General features: G+C 35.7%; 1 protein-coding gene across 4 annotated transcripts in view; it reads left to right on the top strand.

Annotated features, from left to right (window-relative positions):
• The window catches only part of Ccdc141 (coiled-coil domain containing 141), a 196,143-nt gene that overhangs the window by 168,058 nt on the left and 8,660 nt on the right, over positions 1-19,425 (top strand). For 3 of the 4 annotated variants that reach the window (XM_046447264.2, XM_046447263.2, XM_046447262.2), the window contains 5 exons: positions 5,058-5,198; positions 6,474-6,668; positions 8,063-8,246; positions 11,363-11,475; positions 15,253-15,369. In XM_046447264.2, coding sequence (XP_046303220.1) covers positions 5,058-5,198; positions 6,474-6,668; positions 8,063-8,246; positions 11,363-11,475; positions 15,253-15,369 — 750 coding nt within the window. The remainder of the gene's footprint in view (positions 1-5,057; positions 5,199-6,473; positions 6,669-8,062; positions 8,247-11,362; positions 11,476-15,252; positions 15,370-19,425) is intronic. The other variant, XM_046447265.2, reaches the window with a different exon arrangement.

Here is a 19,425-nt window from a genome sequence, read left to right as displayed (position 1 = left end):
AAGCTCGGGCGATGTGGTATGGTTGCTGAAGGGAATGAGAACAAGAAATTCTTGTCCAGGAACATCTCTAGCACTAAGACTGAATATGCTACCATTTATATTTGGCAAACCATTTTGGTTAACTTTTAAGTCTTTGGGTGTCTTCCTTTCAAATGCAAGCATTCCTGGAGGGTGACATTACAGACTTTTGTTACTGAAATTGAGCATCAAAAAGTTTTATTTATTTTTCTTTTTTCAGGAATGGGCAAAATGGTGGGTAAGAAATGAAGCTTCTTGGGTGGACATTAAGAGAAATGAAAATTGACTACCATTTTTTTTAATTTTTACTTCTGACCAAGAATGTCATAATCCTAATGGAATTTTTTCTTGTTTAGTTTGGTTTTTAAATACATTTCCTTGGTTGTAAATATCCCCTGTCTCTCACATCAATTGGTCTTGCCAGCAACAGACTTACAGATAATACATTCTTGTGCCAAAGCTGCCTCAACCAGCTTAGTCAAGACTAAGAATAGCAAGTCAGATTTCAGGTCAGAAGTCTCTTCTGCTTCTTCCCAACAACACTTTCATCCTAATCCTGAAAGGGAGTTTACAGCTTGCTAGAAAATTTGGTGAACATGCTCATTCTTCTAGTTTCAAAATGACCGTGGTTTTAAAATCTTAATAATTTTTGGTCTAATTATAGCTGTTAACCTAGTCTACTTATTCCATGGCAAATACAGAGGAGTTGAGAGAGTGCAAAAATAGGAACATCAAATTATTGACTGAAATTTTTTTTCCTAATTTTTAAAAGATGTTCAGAAATTGTATTAATATGAATTGTAACAACAGTTAAAGATTTCCAGTTGGGTAATTTTTTTCTTGCTTCATAATTTGGGTGTTTTATTTTTCTGCATATGTGCTCAAGTCGAACAGTTGTCTTAACCATCTCCACCATTCCCTATTGTTGACAAGCGAACTAAAGTTAGAAACAGCTGCATGAACAATGATACCACACTAAGCAACCATGGCACTCAGTTCCTTTAAAAATATGACCCCAAGTTATGTGGGGATTAGATGGGAAGTTAAGTTTTCATATTGGAATGCGCAGGTAAGAAAAATTAGATACTGCTAAATTTTTTAGTTGCTGGAGGTAGCTCTCTCCATGCTGCTTGCCACATGTACCTCAAAAGTACTGAGTTTGAGTTGGTTAAGGCAGAATGGTTTAGATTTTGAATGTATTTCCAGTGGGACCAAAAGAGAAAAGTGCCAGCACCTTCGGCAAGGGAGCTCGAGTGTCAGAAAGAGGATGATCCCATTTCACATACCCATAGTGTCATGAACATTCTTCAGCCTTATGAATCATGTTCAGGGGAAGTGCATACATTCTGAAGCAAACAGAAATAAAGTCACACTTATCCGTTATCAGTCTTAAATTTCTTTTCTTTTTCTTTTTTAATTGAGGATTTAACCCAGCAGTGCTTTACCACTGAGCTATCTCCCCAGTCCTTTTTATTTTTTATTTTTAAAGAGAGTCTTGTAAGTTGCTGAAGGTCTCAATAATTTGTGGAGGCTGACCTCAAATTTGTAATTCCCCTACTTCAGTCTCCCAAGTTGCTGGAAACACAGGTGCATGCCACCCCACTCAGCCAATCTTAAATTTCTTAACCTAAAGTTTATTTGAAATCTCATGGTTTGGGATTAGAGTGTTAAGGCTTTGTCTTTCTCCATTCCTCATATAATTTTTTATTAGCTGTTAAACCTTCTCATTTAAACAAGCATCTCTGTTCAGGTGCCAACTGCCATGACCATCACAGCTGTTAATTCAGGATCCAGAGAGGGATGATGGGGGATGAAGAAAAGACAAATAGATACACATAGAGAAAAAGCTGGGGCCAGGTTAGCAGCCAAACCCCATTGGAGTTTGACTGACCCAGAGCTCGCTCAGCATGTTTATTATATAAGTTTCATCAAAAGGTTATTTTTGGAAAAGTTTCAGCAAAGCAGGAAATCTAAAGGATGCAGGACTGGCAAGACATTAGGGTCATCTTGTTATGTTCAAATCCTCTATCTCCAGGAGTTGGTGTCTGAACTCAAGGCCTCGACTGCTAACTGCCGCTGTGCCTTTGTATGTAGCTTCCCTGGGCTGGTGTCAGCATAGCAACTGGGCCATCTTGACCTGCACCTCTACACAGGCATTTCCCAGTGCAACACTGCCATGGGGGAATCAGATCATGGTTCAAATCACCACTCTCCACATCTCCCTCCTTTTAATTTTTTAAATGTAACTAAGGTATGACTATTTTTAAGTGTTGGAATTTTTCCCTCTGGGTAAGGGAACCCTCAGTGCTGTAAGGAGAAATAAGTGATGACTGCTCTGGCTGCTTCAGGCTGAGAGGGGGCGACACAGGGCAAGCAGTTTGGGTTTTCCCCTCAGGAATGCTTTGGTCAATCGAGAAGTCTGTGGCAAGAGTCTGGTTTGGAAAAAAAACATGTTGTAAAGTCATCTGGGAGGTGAGTGCTTCTATGAGAGAAACAAGAAGACATATGAGTACTAGAATGAGATTAATGCAAAATCATGAATATGATGATGACAATAGAGATGAGCAATTTTTTATTTTTTATTCTACCAGGAGGTATGATCTTATCAGATAAGACCAGATTAATGTATTTAAGAAATCCTTATTATTTTAACACATAGAAATAAACTTTGGTTTACATCAGTACATTAATTTTTTTTGGTAGGGGTGTTTACCAGGGATTGAACTCAAGGACGCTTGGCCACTGAGCCATACCCCCAGCCCTATTTTGTATTTTATTTAGAGACAGGGTCTCACTTAGTTGTTTAGTGCTTTGCCATTGCGAGACTAGCTTTGAACTCTCCATCTTCCTGCCTCAGCCTACTGTGCCTCTGGGATTATAAGCATGTGCCACTGCATCTGGCATTACATTAATATTTGATCTTTAAAAAAAAAAACAACCCTTGAATAATTTTAACTAATTGTGCTAAAATTATATATAACTAAATTTAATTACACACAAACTTTTAAAAAGTGCTTAATGGTTTTCATGTTAATGACACAGCCCCTCTTCCTTCCTCTAGACTGAAGTGTATAAAAATATGTCATGTTTCAGTAAAGAAAAATAAGATACAAAATTTTATTTTCCATGGATAAATGTTAGTGATATATTTTCCCCTTTATTCTACCTTTGATAAAATATGCATGAAAACAAAATTTATCATCTTAACCATTTAATGTGCATAGTTCAGTGCTATTTAGTACATTCACACCATTGTGAATCTATCAGCACTGTCTGCATGTCTGCAGAACTTTTTTTTTTTTTTTAACCATTCCAAACAGAAACTCTGGTCATGAACAATAACTCACCACTGGGATATGTTTTTTAAAACAAGAATTCCAGGCTTGCTCAGAGGTAGTATTATTATACTTATAGTTGTAGATTATAGCCTTATGGGGAAAAAGTTCCTGCCTAAGGTTTATCTGAATATTAAAGATATAGCTCCTTTACATCTCAGACTCATAAACTGACCTCATCCTTTCCTGCTAAAATCAAACATGTGTACATTGAAACATCAAATGTCATAGTATGTAAATATTTATTGGCACAAATATGCTAATTTATTATAATATTCTTGTAAATCATTTTCTGAGTTCTGATAAATTGTTTTCAATTTTTGAATTTATGGCTCTTTTGACTCCTTCTAAACATTACTGATTTATCAATTAAAATTCTCTATGTAGTCTCTGTTCTTGGTTTAGTTATAGTTTCAAGCTAATGCGCAACAATTTCATGACCATATAAAATAAAGGTTAAGCATAAGTATGACAGATGCAAAATTACATGAATATAATAATTTCTGTGTACACAAGTCTGCTAAGGCTTTGCAGACAATTGTCTCCAAGAAGTGTTAAATATAAGATCAAGGCTTTATTTTCAAATATGCAGAATTTGAAATAAGCATTTTGAGAAAGCATGCATTTTCTAGAGCAGATACATTTTTCTGCATTATGAATCTAAAATCTCACCTGGTGCACAGCTTTTATTCCCTCCCAAATAAATTATTTGTTGTCATTGAAAAGAATTTTAATGTTTTTCTGACTTTTCTCATCATAGCTCAAATTTATCAACCATGACATTGTTCACTCTTGCTGTTAAATGACTCCGTATAATCTTGAGGTTAATGTTTTCTCTGTATTTCTCTTTGCTGATAACACAAAGAGAGAGTTGCCTGTCAATATCCTCATCCTTCTTGAATATAGAGAAGGGACAGAAAGTGATGTGTCTAATAGAACTGAACTGCTTAGAATTCTGGTGCAATGGTAAAGTCAAGCTGTCATCATCTGTACCCTGTTCTCTGAGCAGAGACATGTCCTCAGGGTAGCATTGCCACCATGGGCAATGACTCTCATTTTATTTATTTATTTTATTTATTGTTTTTGAAGCACATCTGAAGTTAACAACCTATGTCTAAGAAGTGAACTCCTTTGAAAATTACTCAGGAAAAATATTTTTTAACTGGGCAAATAAAACTGTCCTATCAGATCTTCTTTTTCACTCCAAGGTGGTCTCAATGTCAACACTTCATGGTCCTCTTCAACCTGAATAGCTCCTTGGAGCTTAGAACATTTAAATGTGATGGCTGCAAGAGAACATTGGGAGATGGAAGAATCGGGAACAAATATTAGCACAGAGAACAGAATGAATAGGATAAATGATACCAAATAAATAAAAATAAGAAAATCAAAGTTGGTGAAAGCCTTTGCACAATATGTTAGAAACTGTCTTGCTTGGGGACCAATGGGATATTCTGTAATTTTAAATCCTAATAATTACAAATCAAAATGTATTAAGAACAACTGATGACTACTCATATTGGGGGATATATTTAAATTCACACTACATATCCACCTACCTGATTTGTTAGATTTCTATTGAAAATTAACTGAATACATTTTGAAGGTTATACATATTTTGAAGTGTTTAGATATCTTGACTTATCATAAATGAATATAAGTTTTCTTATTTTAAGAATTCTGTTTCTTTTTATTGAACTGTAGCTCAAAGAGTCTTTCAAAGATATCAAAAAGAAATTCAACAATTTGAAGTTTAACTACACTAAGAAAAATGAAAAAGCTCGAAATCTGAAGGCTCTTAAATATCAAATACAACAAGTTGATATGTATGTTGAAAAAATGCAGGTAATGAAAAAGTGTTTGTGTGTGTGTGTGTTTATGTGTGTGTGTGTGTGTGTGTGTGTACTACAATGATTGAAAAATCATTTAGTACTTTATATCAAGGTGCCTATTGGGTTTTTTTTTTTTTTTTGGATCAAAAAGATCATTTTCCATAACATTTGGGTTTCTTGTGTAAAATAAGTAATAAATTAATTTATTTCTCCTTTTCTTTTCAAAAATAGTAATTTTATCCCTATAGTCCAGAGTCTGCCTTCCTGAATGTTCTTTTTTTTTTTTTTTTTTGGTTGGTTTTGGTGTTCAGCAAAATGGTGCCAATTTTAAGTGGACTCACCTGTAGTCACAGTATCATCCTGTCCTTGATAACAGCATGCCACCCTTAGTGGGAATTCTATCATCTAAAGTCAAATGTTGCTTTTACTACTTTTTAAAATATTGTTTATGAGAGCCAGATTTTAAAATTTTTATTAGTTTTTTTTTAATTTAAAGTTTTTAAAACTGATCCATAAAGACATAAAAATTATACGTATTTATATATATTTATGTGGGGATAGGTGCTGTTTTAATACATGCGCACATTGTGTAATGTTTAAATCAGGTAAAACGTATCTGTCTCCTCAAACACTTATCATTTTATATTTATGACAAAAACTTTCAGAATTTCTTCTTCTAGCTTTCTGGAATATGCGATTCACGATTGTTCTCTGTAGTCATCTCTGCACTAGAACACCAGAGCTTCCTCTCCTGTCTGACTGTAACTTAGTACCCATTGATGGACATTGAGATTTATCTTTTGAGGTAGCTTCAGAATGATTTCTACCAAACCTACGCTCATGTCAACCTCTGTTCTTCTCCCCAAGACATATGTACCCTGTAAGCCTCCACTTACTTTCCTTGCACCACTCTGTATCAGCAGCTTCCTTTAAGGCTCTCCCAGTCCCTTGATGACCACATGAATGGTGAATGCCCTTTTCAGGAGACAGTGAGCTTATTAAGAACAAGTATTTGATTTTCATTTTATGATGACTCTCTTTTTCTAAAATTCCTACTAATATTTTAAAATCTGTAATAAACCCTTCTAAATTGTTTATATATTTGCTGAATACTGGATCAATAAAATATTTGGAATAAAACATATTATTTCCAAAATACATTTATAATAACTGTGATTTTAACATATCAGAATGGTGGAAGTTACAAAAATTTGTCCTTATTGTCTTGCTATTTTATTGCTACCCTTCATAAATCAAATCTTATTTTTTTCAACTTTTTTTTGCACAGGTTTTGAGAAAGAAAATGGAAAAAGTTAATAATAAAACTTGTGATTCTTTCTTAAATTATCCAAGTAATAAAGTTAATGTCCTTTTGGAAGCCATGAAGGATTTGCAGAAACATGTGGAGGACTTTGAGAAAGTTGTCACAGATTACAAAGTAAATCTGGACCTGACTGAGCATCTCCAAGAAGTAATAGAAGAGGTATCATCTTAGTATTGTGATGGTATCCTTGTTGTAATGTTTAAAGAAATTATTTTGCTGCTTTAAAACAATGTTGCATTAGATATTATTGTCATTAAATCCCGGAATCATACTCCCTTTCATGATTGTTTCCTTAGGATAATTTCTTGAAGTAGAATCTCTAGATCAAAGGGGATGGCTGTTGTAAGGCTTTTGATTGTATTATCCAATTGCTCTTCAGAAAGCTTTTACTAATTTACCCTTGCCAGAAACACAAGAGTACACATTTCTCTATAACCTCATCGACCCAGGATGTTTAACCATTGTGAAATTATGTTCACTGCTGGATAGCAGTTTAAAATACTTATAATGGCTTATTTGTCTCACAGATTTTGAAAATATTTATAAAAAAAGTGATACTGGCATTTTTCAGGTGCAAGATTTTGTTATTCATGTAATTTTTATTATTGTCAAGAGGATTAATGGTGGTCTACACAAAAGGCATAAGTTTGACAAGTTATTATTTCACACTTCATACTGAAGAAACTACACTTGAAGCTCTTGTGTATTCTTTGTTGCCTATTATCCTGAGATAAAGAGTATCTTTCTTTACCACTAATACAGTTGAGTTTTTAGATTTAACACTACATTAAGGAGGATCAAGATGATTATTCTTCTATATCTGATGTATGGGTTTGCTGCAGCTCCATGGCACTTATTTAAAACCAGCTTATAAGAGAGTTGTGTGTTGCTATTTCTCTCCTAGCATAAGTGCCTCTGGCCTGGGTCAAATGTTCCTCCCATCACAATTATTCATTTTTAGTGAAAAACTGTTTCAATTCTCCAGTGTGCTTTGAAAATATGACTATCTTCTATTTTTAAATGGTAAAATTCTATCCTTTGGACGATATTTCCTCCATCCATAATCTAAATACCATTCTTAAAAGATAATATATTTATTACAATATTAAACAGGCAATATTTTACCTATGGATTGCTAATGATATTACTTTATTATGCTGGATTTTGAATGTTTGGGCTATTTCCTTTCCTCATAGCTGATGTTTGGATTCTTTTTAGTGCCAAATGTTTTTCATGATTCTTGTTCTTGAGTCTGCAACATTCCTCTTAGGAATTATTTTTTTAGACAAACCTAAGAAGGCAGGAGAATCAAAGGTGTTTCTATTTTTTTGGTTTTTAATTTTATTTTCATAGTATGCTTTCTTATTTCTGCCTTTAGTATCTAAGTGAAAAATTATAGTGTTTTGGTATTTTCTTTAATATGACTTTAAAAGTTCAAACCCATGTGACCACAAAGTTTGAGGAAATTAAAATATTATGCTTCACTGGTGAATATTAAGAACTTTCGAAGGATGACATCTCTTTAATCTGTGCTTTAACCCATTTTAATTTAGTGTCACTTTTGGTATGAAGATGCAAGTGCCACAGTTGTAAGAGTTGGGAAATATTCCATGGAGTGCAAGACAAAGGAAGCCGTGGAAATTCTCCACCAGCAGTTCAACAAGTTCATTGCACCCTCAGTGCCTCAGCAAGAGGAAAGGATTCAGGAAGTCACGAACCTTGCTCAGCGCTTATATGGTAAGTTCTCTCTTAAGCAATGCAGTGATTTGCCAACAAACCAATCTGTACTGAACCTTATCTAGCATGAAGGAGGGAAGGCAAGCCTTAGGGTCCTCCGGTTCAAAATTATTCAGAGGAAAGGCTCATGATTAGAGCTCATATCCAGCAAAACAAACAGCAGGGAATGGAGGGAGGGATTGCTGACAGCAAGAGATGGAGCCTCCTGATTTTTAGCTACCAGAAAGATATAAACTGTCCTTCTCTATTTGCTTTTCTCCTCCATTCCTCTTATTCATCTCCAGGGAAATAAAACCAGAACAACTCAACTTATACACACATACATACATACACACACACACACACACACAGCAACAACAACAAATCTAATTTCTACTAGAGTAATTCCTTGAACAACATACAAAATACTTAAGAATAATAAGTATGAATAATACTCATTCATAAAGCTAAGATTGAGGTCTATAACCCTCTGGTTTCTATGAAGGTTTTGGTTCACAGATTTGAGAAATAGCTGGAAAATCCTCCCTTATCTACCTCTCACTTGTGTAATAAATGGAAGAACTCTGATTTTTATCTTAAAATTTCTGTTTTTGTCTACCTCCATCATTAGGAAAGGTAATATTGTTGCCAGCCTGAGAAGTCCTTCTTCCTAAAAGCCGTCTCCAATAAAGAAGTCCCTAGGTGGTGACAATCTTCCAGGGCTTTAAGGAATAAGTTCCATGCATTTTCTGATGTTCTTGTGAGATCAAGAGTAATTCCCAGAGACCAGGCAAATGCAGCCTAGAAGAGAGACAGCAATAGGTGGTATAAAATACTTCTTCTGGCTTCCCACATCTGCCACCAGATAGATAGTCTTCTAACATGAAGCACTACCCATGCATAGCCATAAAAATGCTGTAGAATAAAACAACAAGTACTGTGCTTTCTATTATTAAATTATTTAGAATGAATTATTTATGACTTTCCAAAGGAAAATGATAGAAATATAAAGATACTAAAATATAAATTGAAAAATTAATGAAAACGAATGGGACATATCCTAATTACTGTGGTTATTGTATAGAGCACTAAGGAGTTTGGAAGTACTCTGCTCCCATGCAGATGTTCGCTGCTCTTGGTGTACTTGTCACATGGAAGCATAAACAGCTGTTTATTTGTCTGTCTTCTCTCCTGACTACAGATGCCTTTAGGGCAAGGGGAGTATACTTAATGTTGTATTTGTGTCTGTTCAAGTTCAGACTCCATAAAATTAATTTCCCTCCAATCATACAATATCCTATACTCTGCTTCATTTGTATTTCTCTGGTTTTGTTTTTGTTTTGTTTTGTTTTAGATATACATAACAGTAGAGTGTATTTTTACATAGTGTGCATACATGGAGTATAACTTCCCCTTTTTGTGGTTCCCGTGATATGGAGTTATACTGGCATATATTCATATATGAACACATAGAAAAGTTATGTCTGATTCATTCTACTATTCATTCTACTATCTCTGCAATGTCTCTACATAGTATCTCTCTGTACCCAAGCAGACCTTGATTCTCTCCCTTTTCTCAGAACGGTATCAGTCATAGTGGATTAAGGTAGGACCTTAATGAACTCATTGTAACTTAATCATTTCTTCTTAATTTTTTTCTCTTTTCACATTTTTCCTTTGCTCTGCATAAGTTTTTGTATGTTTGTTTGTTTGTTCTTAGTTTGATGCATCCCATTGGTTTATTTTGGATTTTGTTTCCTTCAGGTGTTATTACAAAATCCTTGTTCATTCCCAATGTTATGCAGCATTTTTCCTGTTTTCTTCTAGTAGTTGTTATAGTTCCAGAACTTATGTTTAAGTCTTCAATCCCTTTTGACTTCATTTTGTTACTGGTATGGAATAGAGATCTAGCTTAATTCGTTTGCAAATAGCTATCCAATTTTTGGTTGTGGAATTTTTTTTTTTTTTTTTTTTGTACTGGGGATTGAACTCAGGGACATTGGGTCACTGAGCCACATCTCCATCCCTATTTTGTAATTTATTTAGAGACAGGGTCTCACTGAGTTGCTAAGCACCTCACTTTTGCTGAGATATCTACTGTGTAAAAGGGGATGTGGTTGATAAAAAGATAACTTAGACATAGTTGAACTCACAGTCCTTTTGCCTAGCCTCCTGAGTTGCTGGGATTACAGGTGTGCACCACCATGCCCAGCTTTGGTTGTGGGATTTTTGAGGGAAGAATTGCTGGCTCAGTTTGGCCAGAGATGAAATATGTCAGATAATTGCGATAACATTCGGGAGAGGCAGGTTGAAACCAGATTGTGGAAGGCCTTGAATATCATCCTCAGGGATTTGTACTAGGCAATGCAGAATCACTGAATGTTCTAAATAGGAGAAACTAATTAGAACTGAGTTTTAAGAATATAGCAACATGATTTAGGTTAAGTTGTATAAGAGTAACATCGTATAGCAAATGTTATCATTTTCCTGGAATTCTTTTTTTTTTAATGCCTTCATTCATTTGTTTATTTGTTGAGCAAGTATCAACTTTTTATTGGTATTTGTTCTTTTTAGTTACATGTGACAGTAGAATCCATTTTAACATATTTATATTTATACATGCATGGAATATATATAATTCTAATTAGGATCCCAATCTTGTGGATGTACGTGATGTTGAGATTTACTGTGGTAAATGCACATATGTACACAGGAAAGTTATATCAGAGTCATTCCACTGTCCTTCCTATTCCCATCCCCCTGGCAAGTATCCTATTAAAAACTTACTATTACTGTGCGCAGTGGGCACACCTCCAATACCACCAGCTCAGGAGACTGAGGTGGAAGGATCACAAGTTCAAAGCCAGCCTCAGCAATTTATTAAGACCCCATCTCAAAATAAACAATAAAAAGGGCTGAGGATGTGGCTCAGTGTTTAAGTGTTCCTGGCTTCAAACCCTGGTACAAAAAAGAAAAGAAAACACTGCTACCACTACCCACCACCATCAACAAACCCTTACTGTCTACCAATACTTAGCAACAGACACTTAGGAGATGAATGAATGTCTGGGCTTTTAAAAAATGTTCCTGCTAAGGATTTGACCTTTAAAAATAGTTTTATCCTTTCTCCTTCTCAGGTTTGGAAGAAGGACAAAAATATGCTGAGAAAGTTGTGGCAAAACACAAAGAGGTTCTTGAATCTATCACTGAATTATGTGGGTCTCTCATGGAGCTCAAAGAAAAGCTGAAGGTAATCTCTTCTTCCCAGAGTATGTACTTTCAAGTGATATAAATAAAAACGTGTTGATCAAGTGTCTTCTGGTGTGAAGATGTTCTAATAGAAATTCTCAAGAGACATAACATACACATTTGTTTCACAGCATTCTAACATAATTATTGAGGTGTTGCTGATAATTAATTCTGTTTCTTTCCCATCACTGCAGAGTAAAGTATTGCTGGGAATGAAGGCTAATTACAATTAAGATGTCTCGTTTACATTTTCATGGATCATATCCTAAAGGATAAATGTGTGCCACTAAAGCCACAGTACAGACTGTATTAAGTGGCCTTCTGTTTGTGTTCATAAATAATAGACATTAGGCTTTTTTCCCCTTTCAAATTGTGGCACCAGAGAAAATAAAGCCAATATTCTGGTATTATGTTCATTGAACGTTTAGCTTCATGGAAATATTAATCATTTTCACCTTACATGAAATAAAAATCTTTATAGTAAAAAAAACAGAGTAAATGCTTATGTACTATATATAAGCAGAAAACCATTTAAAAGAAAAATACATGCGTTACTTTACCTATGTTACATCAAAAACTGGTTTGATTAACACTGTTTTTACAATTGACTGAAAGAATTGGCTATACAGAATATGAAGAATAGCAAGGTAATTAAGAGTATAGAATAAAAAAGCTGCCTTGGAATAACAACCCCTCAAATTACTTCATTTGCAAACTTGGGTCATGAATTAGGTAAATTCTTTAATCTCCACCAGTCTCAGTTTCCTTGTCTACTATGTGGCTTACAGGAGTGAATGTGAAAATACTCAATATTATTGTTGTACTTAGAATTATTACTGAGGTTTTTTTAGTTCAGCATAGAATTTTGTTTTTCCTTGTCATAAATTTGAGTGTCTTATTCATTCAAAGAATTTGTGAGACTAATTCAGTGTATACCCAGCCAAATTATCTTTTTCTAGATTTTTCATCATTTTAAATAACACTACAATGAACATCTTTGTGCACACTGTTCTCCAAAGCAGATTTGGAATAATGAGTCTGAAATTGTTAATGTTCCTAATATGTATGCCAAATTGCTTTCATAGATGTTTTACAATTATAACACCACCAGCAGTGAGTGAAAGAACCATGTGCCTAAGTTATCCTTTTCAACATTTATCATTTCTTCCTCATCTGTACCTGCCCCTTGAGGATCTCCTGCTCCTATCTTTCCCTACACAGGCTGAAAATCCCTGCTTCCTCTGCCTCTTTGCTTCCATTATTTACAATATCCTTCACAATTCTGTGTACTTCTTCAACTTAATGGTATTTACTCTCTCCAAGTGGCATTCCTTTACAGCTTCTGGCCTTCATGACTGTTCTTCCTGAAGGACCTGTTCCCACAACCTGGCCCCCTTCCTCATTCCTGTTCCTTTGAACTTCTTGTTGTCAGGAGTGTGTCCTCTTTCTCATTCTAAGCTCATCACTTGTATTCTCTTTTTGGCCAGTCAGGAGTCCCCTAACTATATACTCACCTAGATTACCCTGCCTAAGTAGAGTTCCTCTCCTGTCATTGCTGCTTCAGAACCCTTCCCTACATTCTACCTTGCTTACCAAGAAAAGTTCAGTCTTAAGTCTTTCCAATGTTCTGAGACTGATCATGCTATGCTTCTGCATTCATTATAGGTTTCTGTCCCACTAGTCTATGACTCTACACTCCCTGGTGTCTTCTAAACCATTACTTCAAGTACATGACCTTCTGATTCTGTTTATCAAAATCTTACCATCTCTCAAAGCCAAAGCCAAATAACATCTTTTCCACAAATCCTGCCTTGTCTCTCTTTGATCTTTCATAGCACTTGTATTCTTTTCTACCTGTCCCAGTCTGTTTCCACTGCTATAGAAAATACCATAGACCAAGTAGCTTATAAACAACAGAAAATTATTTCTTACAGTTCTGGAGGTTGGGAAGTTCAAAATCAAGGCACTGGTAAGTTTGGTGGCTAATAGGGCACCACTTCCTCATAGTCAGTCATCTCCGCACTCTCACATCACTTGGTGGGAGGGTAAAGGGTCTCTCTCAGATCCCCTTTACAAGGGCACTGATCCTATTCACAAGGGCTCCACCCTTATGACCTTACCACCTTCCAAAGGCTCCACCTTCTAATACCATCACCTTGGGATGAAGACTTTAATATGAATTTTGAAGGGATATCAACTTTCAGACCATAATCACATCAATATTATCACATAGTACTACTCCTGCTACCATCCCTCTTGACTATAATTAAGGAAAACCTCTGGCTCTGGTCAGTTTAGTGTCCCACATGACATTTAATACTATGCTTTGCCTTTCAAAGCAAGTTCTTCAGAAAGAGTATTGACATTTATAATTAATGCCCAAAGGACTAGTACAAAGAAGAAAGAACCATTCAGTAGATACTAAAGGCTGAATGTGGGTGGCTAAATACAGAAACAAGGAGAAGTCTTTTCAGCAAGAGAGTTATCAGTATTAGTCTTATGAGTTATAGCCTCAATAAAAGCTTCTCAAAGAATGTTTACTAATTCTTTATAGATGTCTATATGGAAAGCATAATTGTCCAGTTTCTGTTTTTCAGACAATAATGAAAGTGGGGTTATTACAAAATGGACCCAGAAATCCTTGTCAAGGCTAATATAATGAAAAAAAATTATTTCAGTTTGTAGAGGAATTTGAGATTTTAAAAGGACTTTCATATATTTTATCTCCAGTGATTTCCAAAAAACCTTGAGTAAGACAAGAAGACAGATATTGCTTTCCTTGCTTTAAAAGCAATGGGACAGGTCCAAAGAAGGGAAAGGTGCTTTCCTTGGAACCCCACAGTTGGGAATGGTAGATCTGGAATTTGATCTTAGATCTCTCACAACAGCTGCCATTATGGAATTAGATACCAAATGTGTACTGAGGCAGAGTGACTCACCCAGTAATACACACCAGTTTAGTTTTAGAGTTGAGACAAAAAGTTGAATCTACCTGCAGGTCTCCATGAATCTCATGAGTCAGGACAGCAGGTGAACTTTGATGAGTAGCTTATTTCCTTAAGGGCCACCTAATGTCCATGATCTACCTGGAATAGAGACTTTTCTATTGCAGTATAATCATCATCCAGAACCAATGTTCTATTATTTGGGGTACCAAGTGGCTCTATTTATCTTCACAAAATCTTCTTGGTCCTCACATTGGTTCCATATTAGTTTGCAAATCCTCATTACCTCCCTGACTAAGCTGATTCCCATGAAATGTAGGAAGGAGATAGCATCACTTTGAGGCATTCTGTGTTCTCCATTGTATTTTTCCTTTCTATACTCAGTGATAGTCAAGTCTTCCATTTTGCTTGTGTAGATTCTCTGAATTTTCTACGTTCTTCTCCACCAGAGACCTTTTATCATTTATACCTCATTGCTGCTCCCCAGTGTCTCCTAATGGTTTAAACTGCCACACACTGTGAATTCTGGTCTCTAGAGAAAGCTCCTGCAAGAGTATCCTGTTGTAACAATTACTTCTTTTCCTGCTGGGCCTTTGAACAATTTTTTTTTCCTGGCAGTGGACTTTATGAAAGGAATGAGGCAGGCAGGGGATTGTGAGCTTGGAGGGATAATTTTATAAATCACATAATGGGTGGACATTGGTCGCAGGTAGAATACGTTTGCTGAAAGACCACATACATGTGGCTTCTGTTTTTCTTGCAAGTGTTAAAGAATGACATTGTTCCTCTGACTTTCCTTGGCCCAGTCCCTCACTAACCATTGCTTTGTACAGCAGGGTGATGCTGTAAAGATGAATTCCAATCTGGAGGATTTCCATGACAATGGCATTGACCTACTAAAGGAACCAGTGAGAAATAAACAGATGATATTTAATGAAGAGAGAAATAAGGTAAAGAGAACTACTTAACCTCAGCTATTCATTACTTTTTTGAGATTATTAATTGCATATTTTTAAAAAAAGTAAATTGAAGACTTTTTATCTATTGAGATAAAATTTTTAACGTAAGTTTAGTGAGAATTTCCTCATCCCTGACGTTTTCTTTGCCTCTTACTAGTCCTTCTCTCTCTTGCCATTTCCCTCTGAGTCCCTCCTGCTGACTGCTGGAGATGTAGCATTTCACAATGGCTTGAAGAATTCCAGGCAAACACCATAATGTTGTCCCAAACCACTTCTTTATTTCCCATCTCTAGCTGCCTACCCCACTGTCCTTTTATATTCAATCCAACTTCAAATTTTACTCCTCTTATCATACTGACAAAGGAGGATTTTAAAACTATTTTACACTATCCATTGTACATTTCATGAACACTTAGTACATTAAATTAGATTCTATCTCTCTCCTATACTATCTACTTCTAGATGATATTTCCAGGCACTTGTACTAAAATATAGAATCCAGCTGAAATACAAACACCAAAGCATTTAGAGAAATGTTTACATTATTTCATAACCCAGGAATTTACAGATAAAATAAAGCAAATTGCAAAAGCAACAAATACCCACAAAATACAAATGTATCCTGCTTTCAGAAGTATTATTTAAGTCACAGCAGCCTTATGGATTTTCCAGCATAAGTTGTTCATTCTCTACTCATGGCTGCCAGACTATAATTAGTACTTGACTTTTTGCTTTGCCAGCTTCCCTCTTCTCAGTGTTTCTCTTCTGGAGGAACAGTAGACTCAATGTGATTCTCAACAGCACTCAAATTAATAAAATAAATTCTTTTGATATTCGAGTTAAATACACACACACACACACACACACGCACACGCACACGCTTACACGGACCCACAAAACCTTCCCCTATTTGTTGCAGTTATTTCATGGAGAAAGCTTTATTTGTAGACAATATACTTCTCACAGTTTCTTTAAAGGTCCTTCACTCAACTTAAATCTATATCAAGGCCCAGTACAATTGTATTATCATCTGACAGTACATTAAGCAAGCTGGTGTTATTATAGTGCAGGCTGGAACCACTTAAAGCTTGGTCCCTGTCTGAGTCAAAGGAGAGCTGTCCAACTGTGGTCATCTCATTGGCTGTTAGTCTTACATCAAATGGTCTAAAGTTACTCTGATCTAAATCAGGATTTCTCAACCTCAGCACTATTAATATTTTGTCCAGAGAATTCTCTGCTGTGGGGGCTGTTCTGTGCATTGTGGAATGTTTAAATAGCATCCCTGGCTGCTTCCCACCAGATACCAATAGCACCACTGCTACCCCCAGTTGTGGCAATATAAAATGTCTGTAGAAATGGCTAAGTGTCCCTGAGGGAACAAAATCACCCCAGTGGATAAAAAAGAACAACTAGTTGAAATAAAGAACAATATTAAATACACTACTTTTTCTTAATTAAGTTTCAAGAGTTCCAAAACCAACATTATATTGTTAGTTTACTTCATTCTGCACATTTTGCTATATTATGAACCAGGCACATTTACTAAAAACCCAGAAACAAAAGTTTTTACTACCAAAGCAAATATACTCACTTATACATAGCAAAAAAAAAAATGTTTTTATTTCTTGCTTTTATTTTCTTGCTAGAAGAAAAAGATCTCTTTTTAAATAAAAAATGAGATTTATTTTCATTGAAAATTCCTTTTATTTTAACATAAATTAAAAGACAAGATAGATCATCAGTCATTTAGAATAAAAGTGAAGGTCCACAATTACAGCTGTCAAAAATTCTCTTTGACATCATTTCATACACCCATTCTGGTGCAATTGGTACAGACAGAATAATGAAAGGGTAGCAGTAATCTTCACTTTTAAGCAGCTCAATCACATTTACCCTCTTATTGTCTCTATTATGTATATATAGGTCAGATGTAATGATTCTCCAAAATACCATGTGGGCAGATAACAAGACGCGACAAGTAAAAAGCTTGTCCGGGAATTGTGGCATTCAATTCTGATTCCCTTAAATGGTGTTAATTTTCCTCAGACAACTATTTGAGTCAGAAAGAACAGTTCTACCAAACTATTTCAAGAATATATTCATCACAGGAATCTTCTCCTGGAGATAGCAAAGTGCTTCTCATTTTTCTGACTCCAAAACACAGCAGGTGGAATTAGGCAGTTCAGTCAGTGCAGCGCACGGGCACTGCAAACAGATTAGTGATGGTGTTTATCCCCAAGGTGGGTGCCGGAGCTAAATCCACAGTAATGTCTGAAAACTCCCAAGGTTAAATGGAGTCATGGAGTATTAAGAGTCTCGCCTAAAGTCATCAAACTATTTGGTAAAAGATGAGGGCGGTTGATGCCAGCATTGAAAGTTATAGAATTTTAGAGCTGGGAGGGATTTAATAATCATCTAATCAAATCTCATTTTACAGTTGAGGAAACTGAGGCCAAAAGAGATTAAATATCTTGCACTCCAAAATTCACAGAAGGTAGTGTCAGAACTGGGCAGGCAGCCCAGTTCTTGTGGATTTTAGCTAGATACCTTTTCCATAAGACCAAAGAGGATCTCCAAGGAACTGCTGCATATAAATAAGCTGTTTTATAACAATACTGTAGATGTCCTGGCCAAGCTTTCCCCTCTTTCTGTTCATCTGTTCGCATCAGGATTAATAAAGCAACAACACAGAAGTGCTTTTATACCAAACAATTCAGTGGGGTGCTCTTAGACAATGGAGGACAGTCCTTGACCCTCCTCCATCAATCCTGATCACGTGGCAGATAGGAGAAGATGTTATAGACACATTTGCCTTGGAAAAAAATTGGAGAAAACAAACTGCTTTTCCTTTCCCCCTTTCTGTTCCTTCCTCTGTTACCTTGTCCTCTCCAAGAGTGCCCAAAGGTATCATAGAGAACATTCTCTCTTGGCTGTGACAGCATCCTCTAAGGGTTTCTTTATAAAGGCCTTTCATAAACCAATCCCTCTGCCCAGTATCTTTCTTTGTTTATTTCCTACTTGCCTTCATCAAGTCTTATGTATCCTAAACTAAGACTAACTGTCCTAGAAATTGGGGGGTAGGTAGAATCTTGTAGTATGCCTTTACATTTGCCACATAGGTGGCCCCCACTCAATGGGCTCTGAAGACAGATTCTGCCCACTCAGTTGGATGGATGGAGAATATCATTCTGCTCTCCCTTCCAGATAGGTTTTCTGCCTACCTGGCAATAGTTGTAAACCCAAGTAAGTACGCCCATCAGTGGAAATTAAAGTTCAGAAATCAGGGCAGAGATAAGACCTAAGGCTATAGATTTAGGTTTAATTAAAAGTCAATTGATCATTAGGGATGAAGGTAGGTAAGGTCTTTGAGGGGAAAAATATAGAGAGAAGAGTAGAGGACTCAGAGGAGACAATAGGTCACCCATCCACTTAGAATTGGGGAATAAAAGAAAGAAATTGACCAAAAAAGTCATATAAAGAGTAGTGACAGATAGAAGAGAAATAAATTTAGAGCTGAATTATGTTTTTGGTGACTTAGATAATTTCCCAGCTATTTTTTTGAGAATGTGTCAGATTGGTGCAAATATGTACTATCTGCTCTAAGATATGTAGATTTATTTACTCCTTTCTGAAAACATGCACTTTTTTTTTTTCTAAAAGCAAAGATGGTTTCATGGTGGGAAAATTAGAGAAAATGTTTGGAACGTGTGAATGTTTAGTTACCTTTTTCATAATTGAAAAACATATAGATCTAGGAAACTATATGTTGGTGAATCTTGAAAGTAGCTACTATAAAATTCCATAAGGACTTAAAAATTGATGCTCATTTGCATTTGAGAACAAAGAAAGAAGTGCCAAGAGCAAAATGGACTTAAAAAAAAAACCTTACATTCAACTCATCTTATTTTGCTTATTGAGATGATTATTTATTTGGGGGCGGGGTTACTGGGAATTGAACTCAGGGGCACTCAATCACTGATCCACACTCCCAGCCCTATTTTGTATTTTTTTTTTAATTTAAAGACAGAGTCTCATTGAGTTGCTTAG

Source organism: Marmota monax, unplaced genomic scaffold, assembly GCF_021218885.2.
Source record: "Marmota monax isolate L192 unplaced genomic scaffold, Marmota_monax_Labrador192_F-V1.1 WCK01_AAM20220418_F8-fsc00007, whole genome shotgun sequence".
NCBI classification, from domain to species: Eukaryota; Metazoa; Chordata; class Mammalia; order Rodentia; family Sciuridae; genus Marmota; species Marmota monax.
This window is presented reverse-complemented; position numbering and strand designations above follow the sequence as displayed.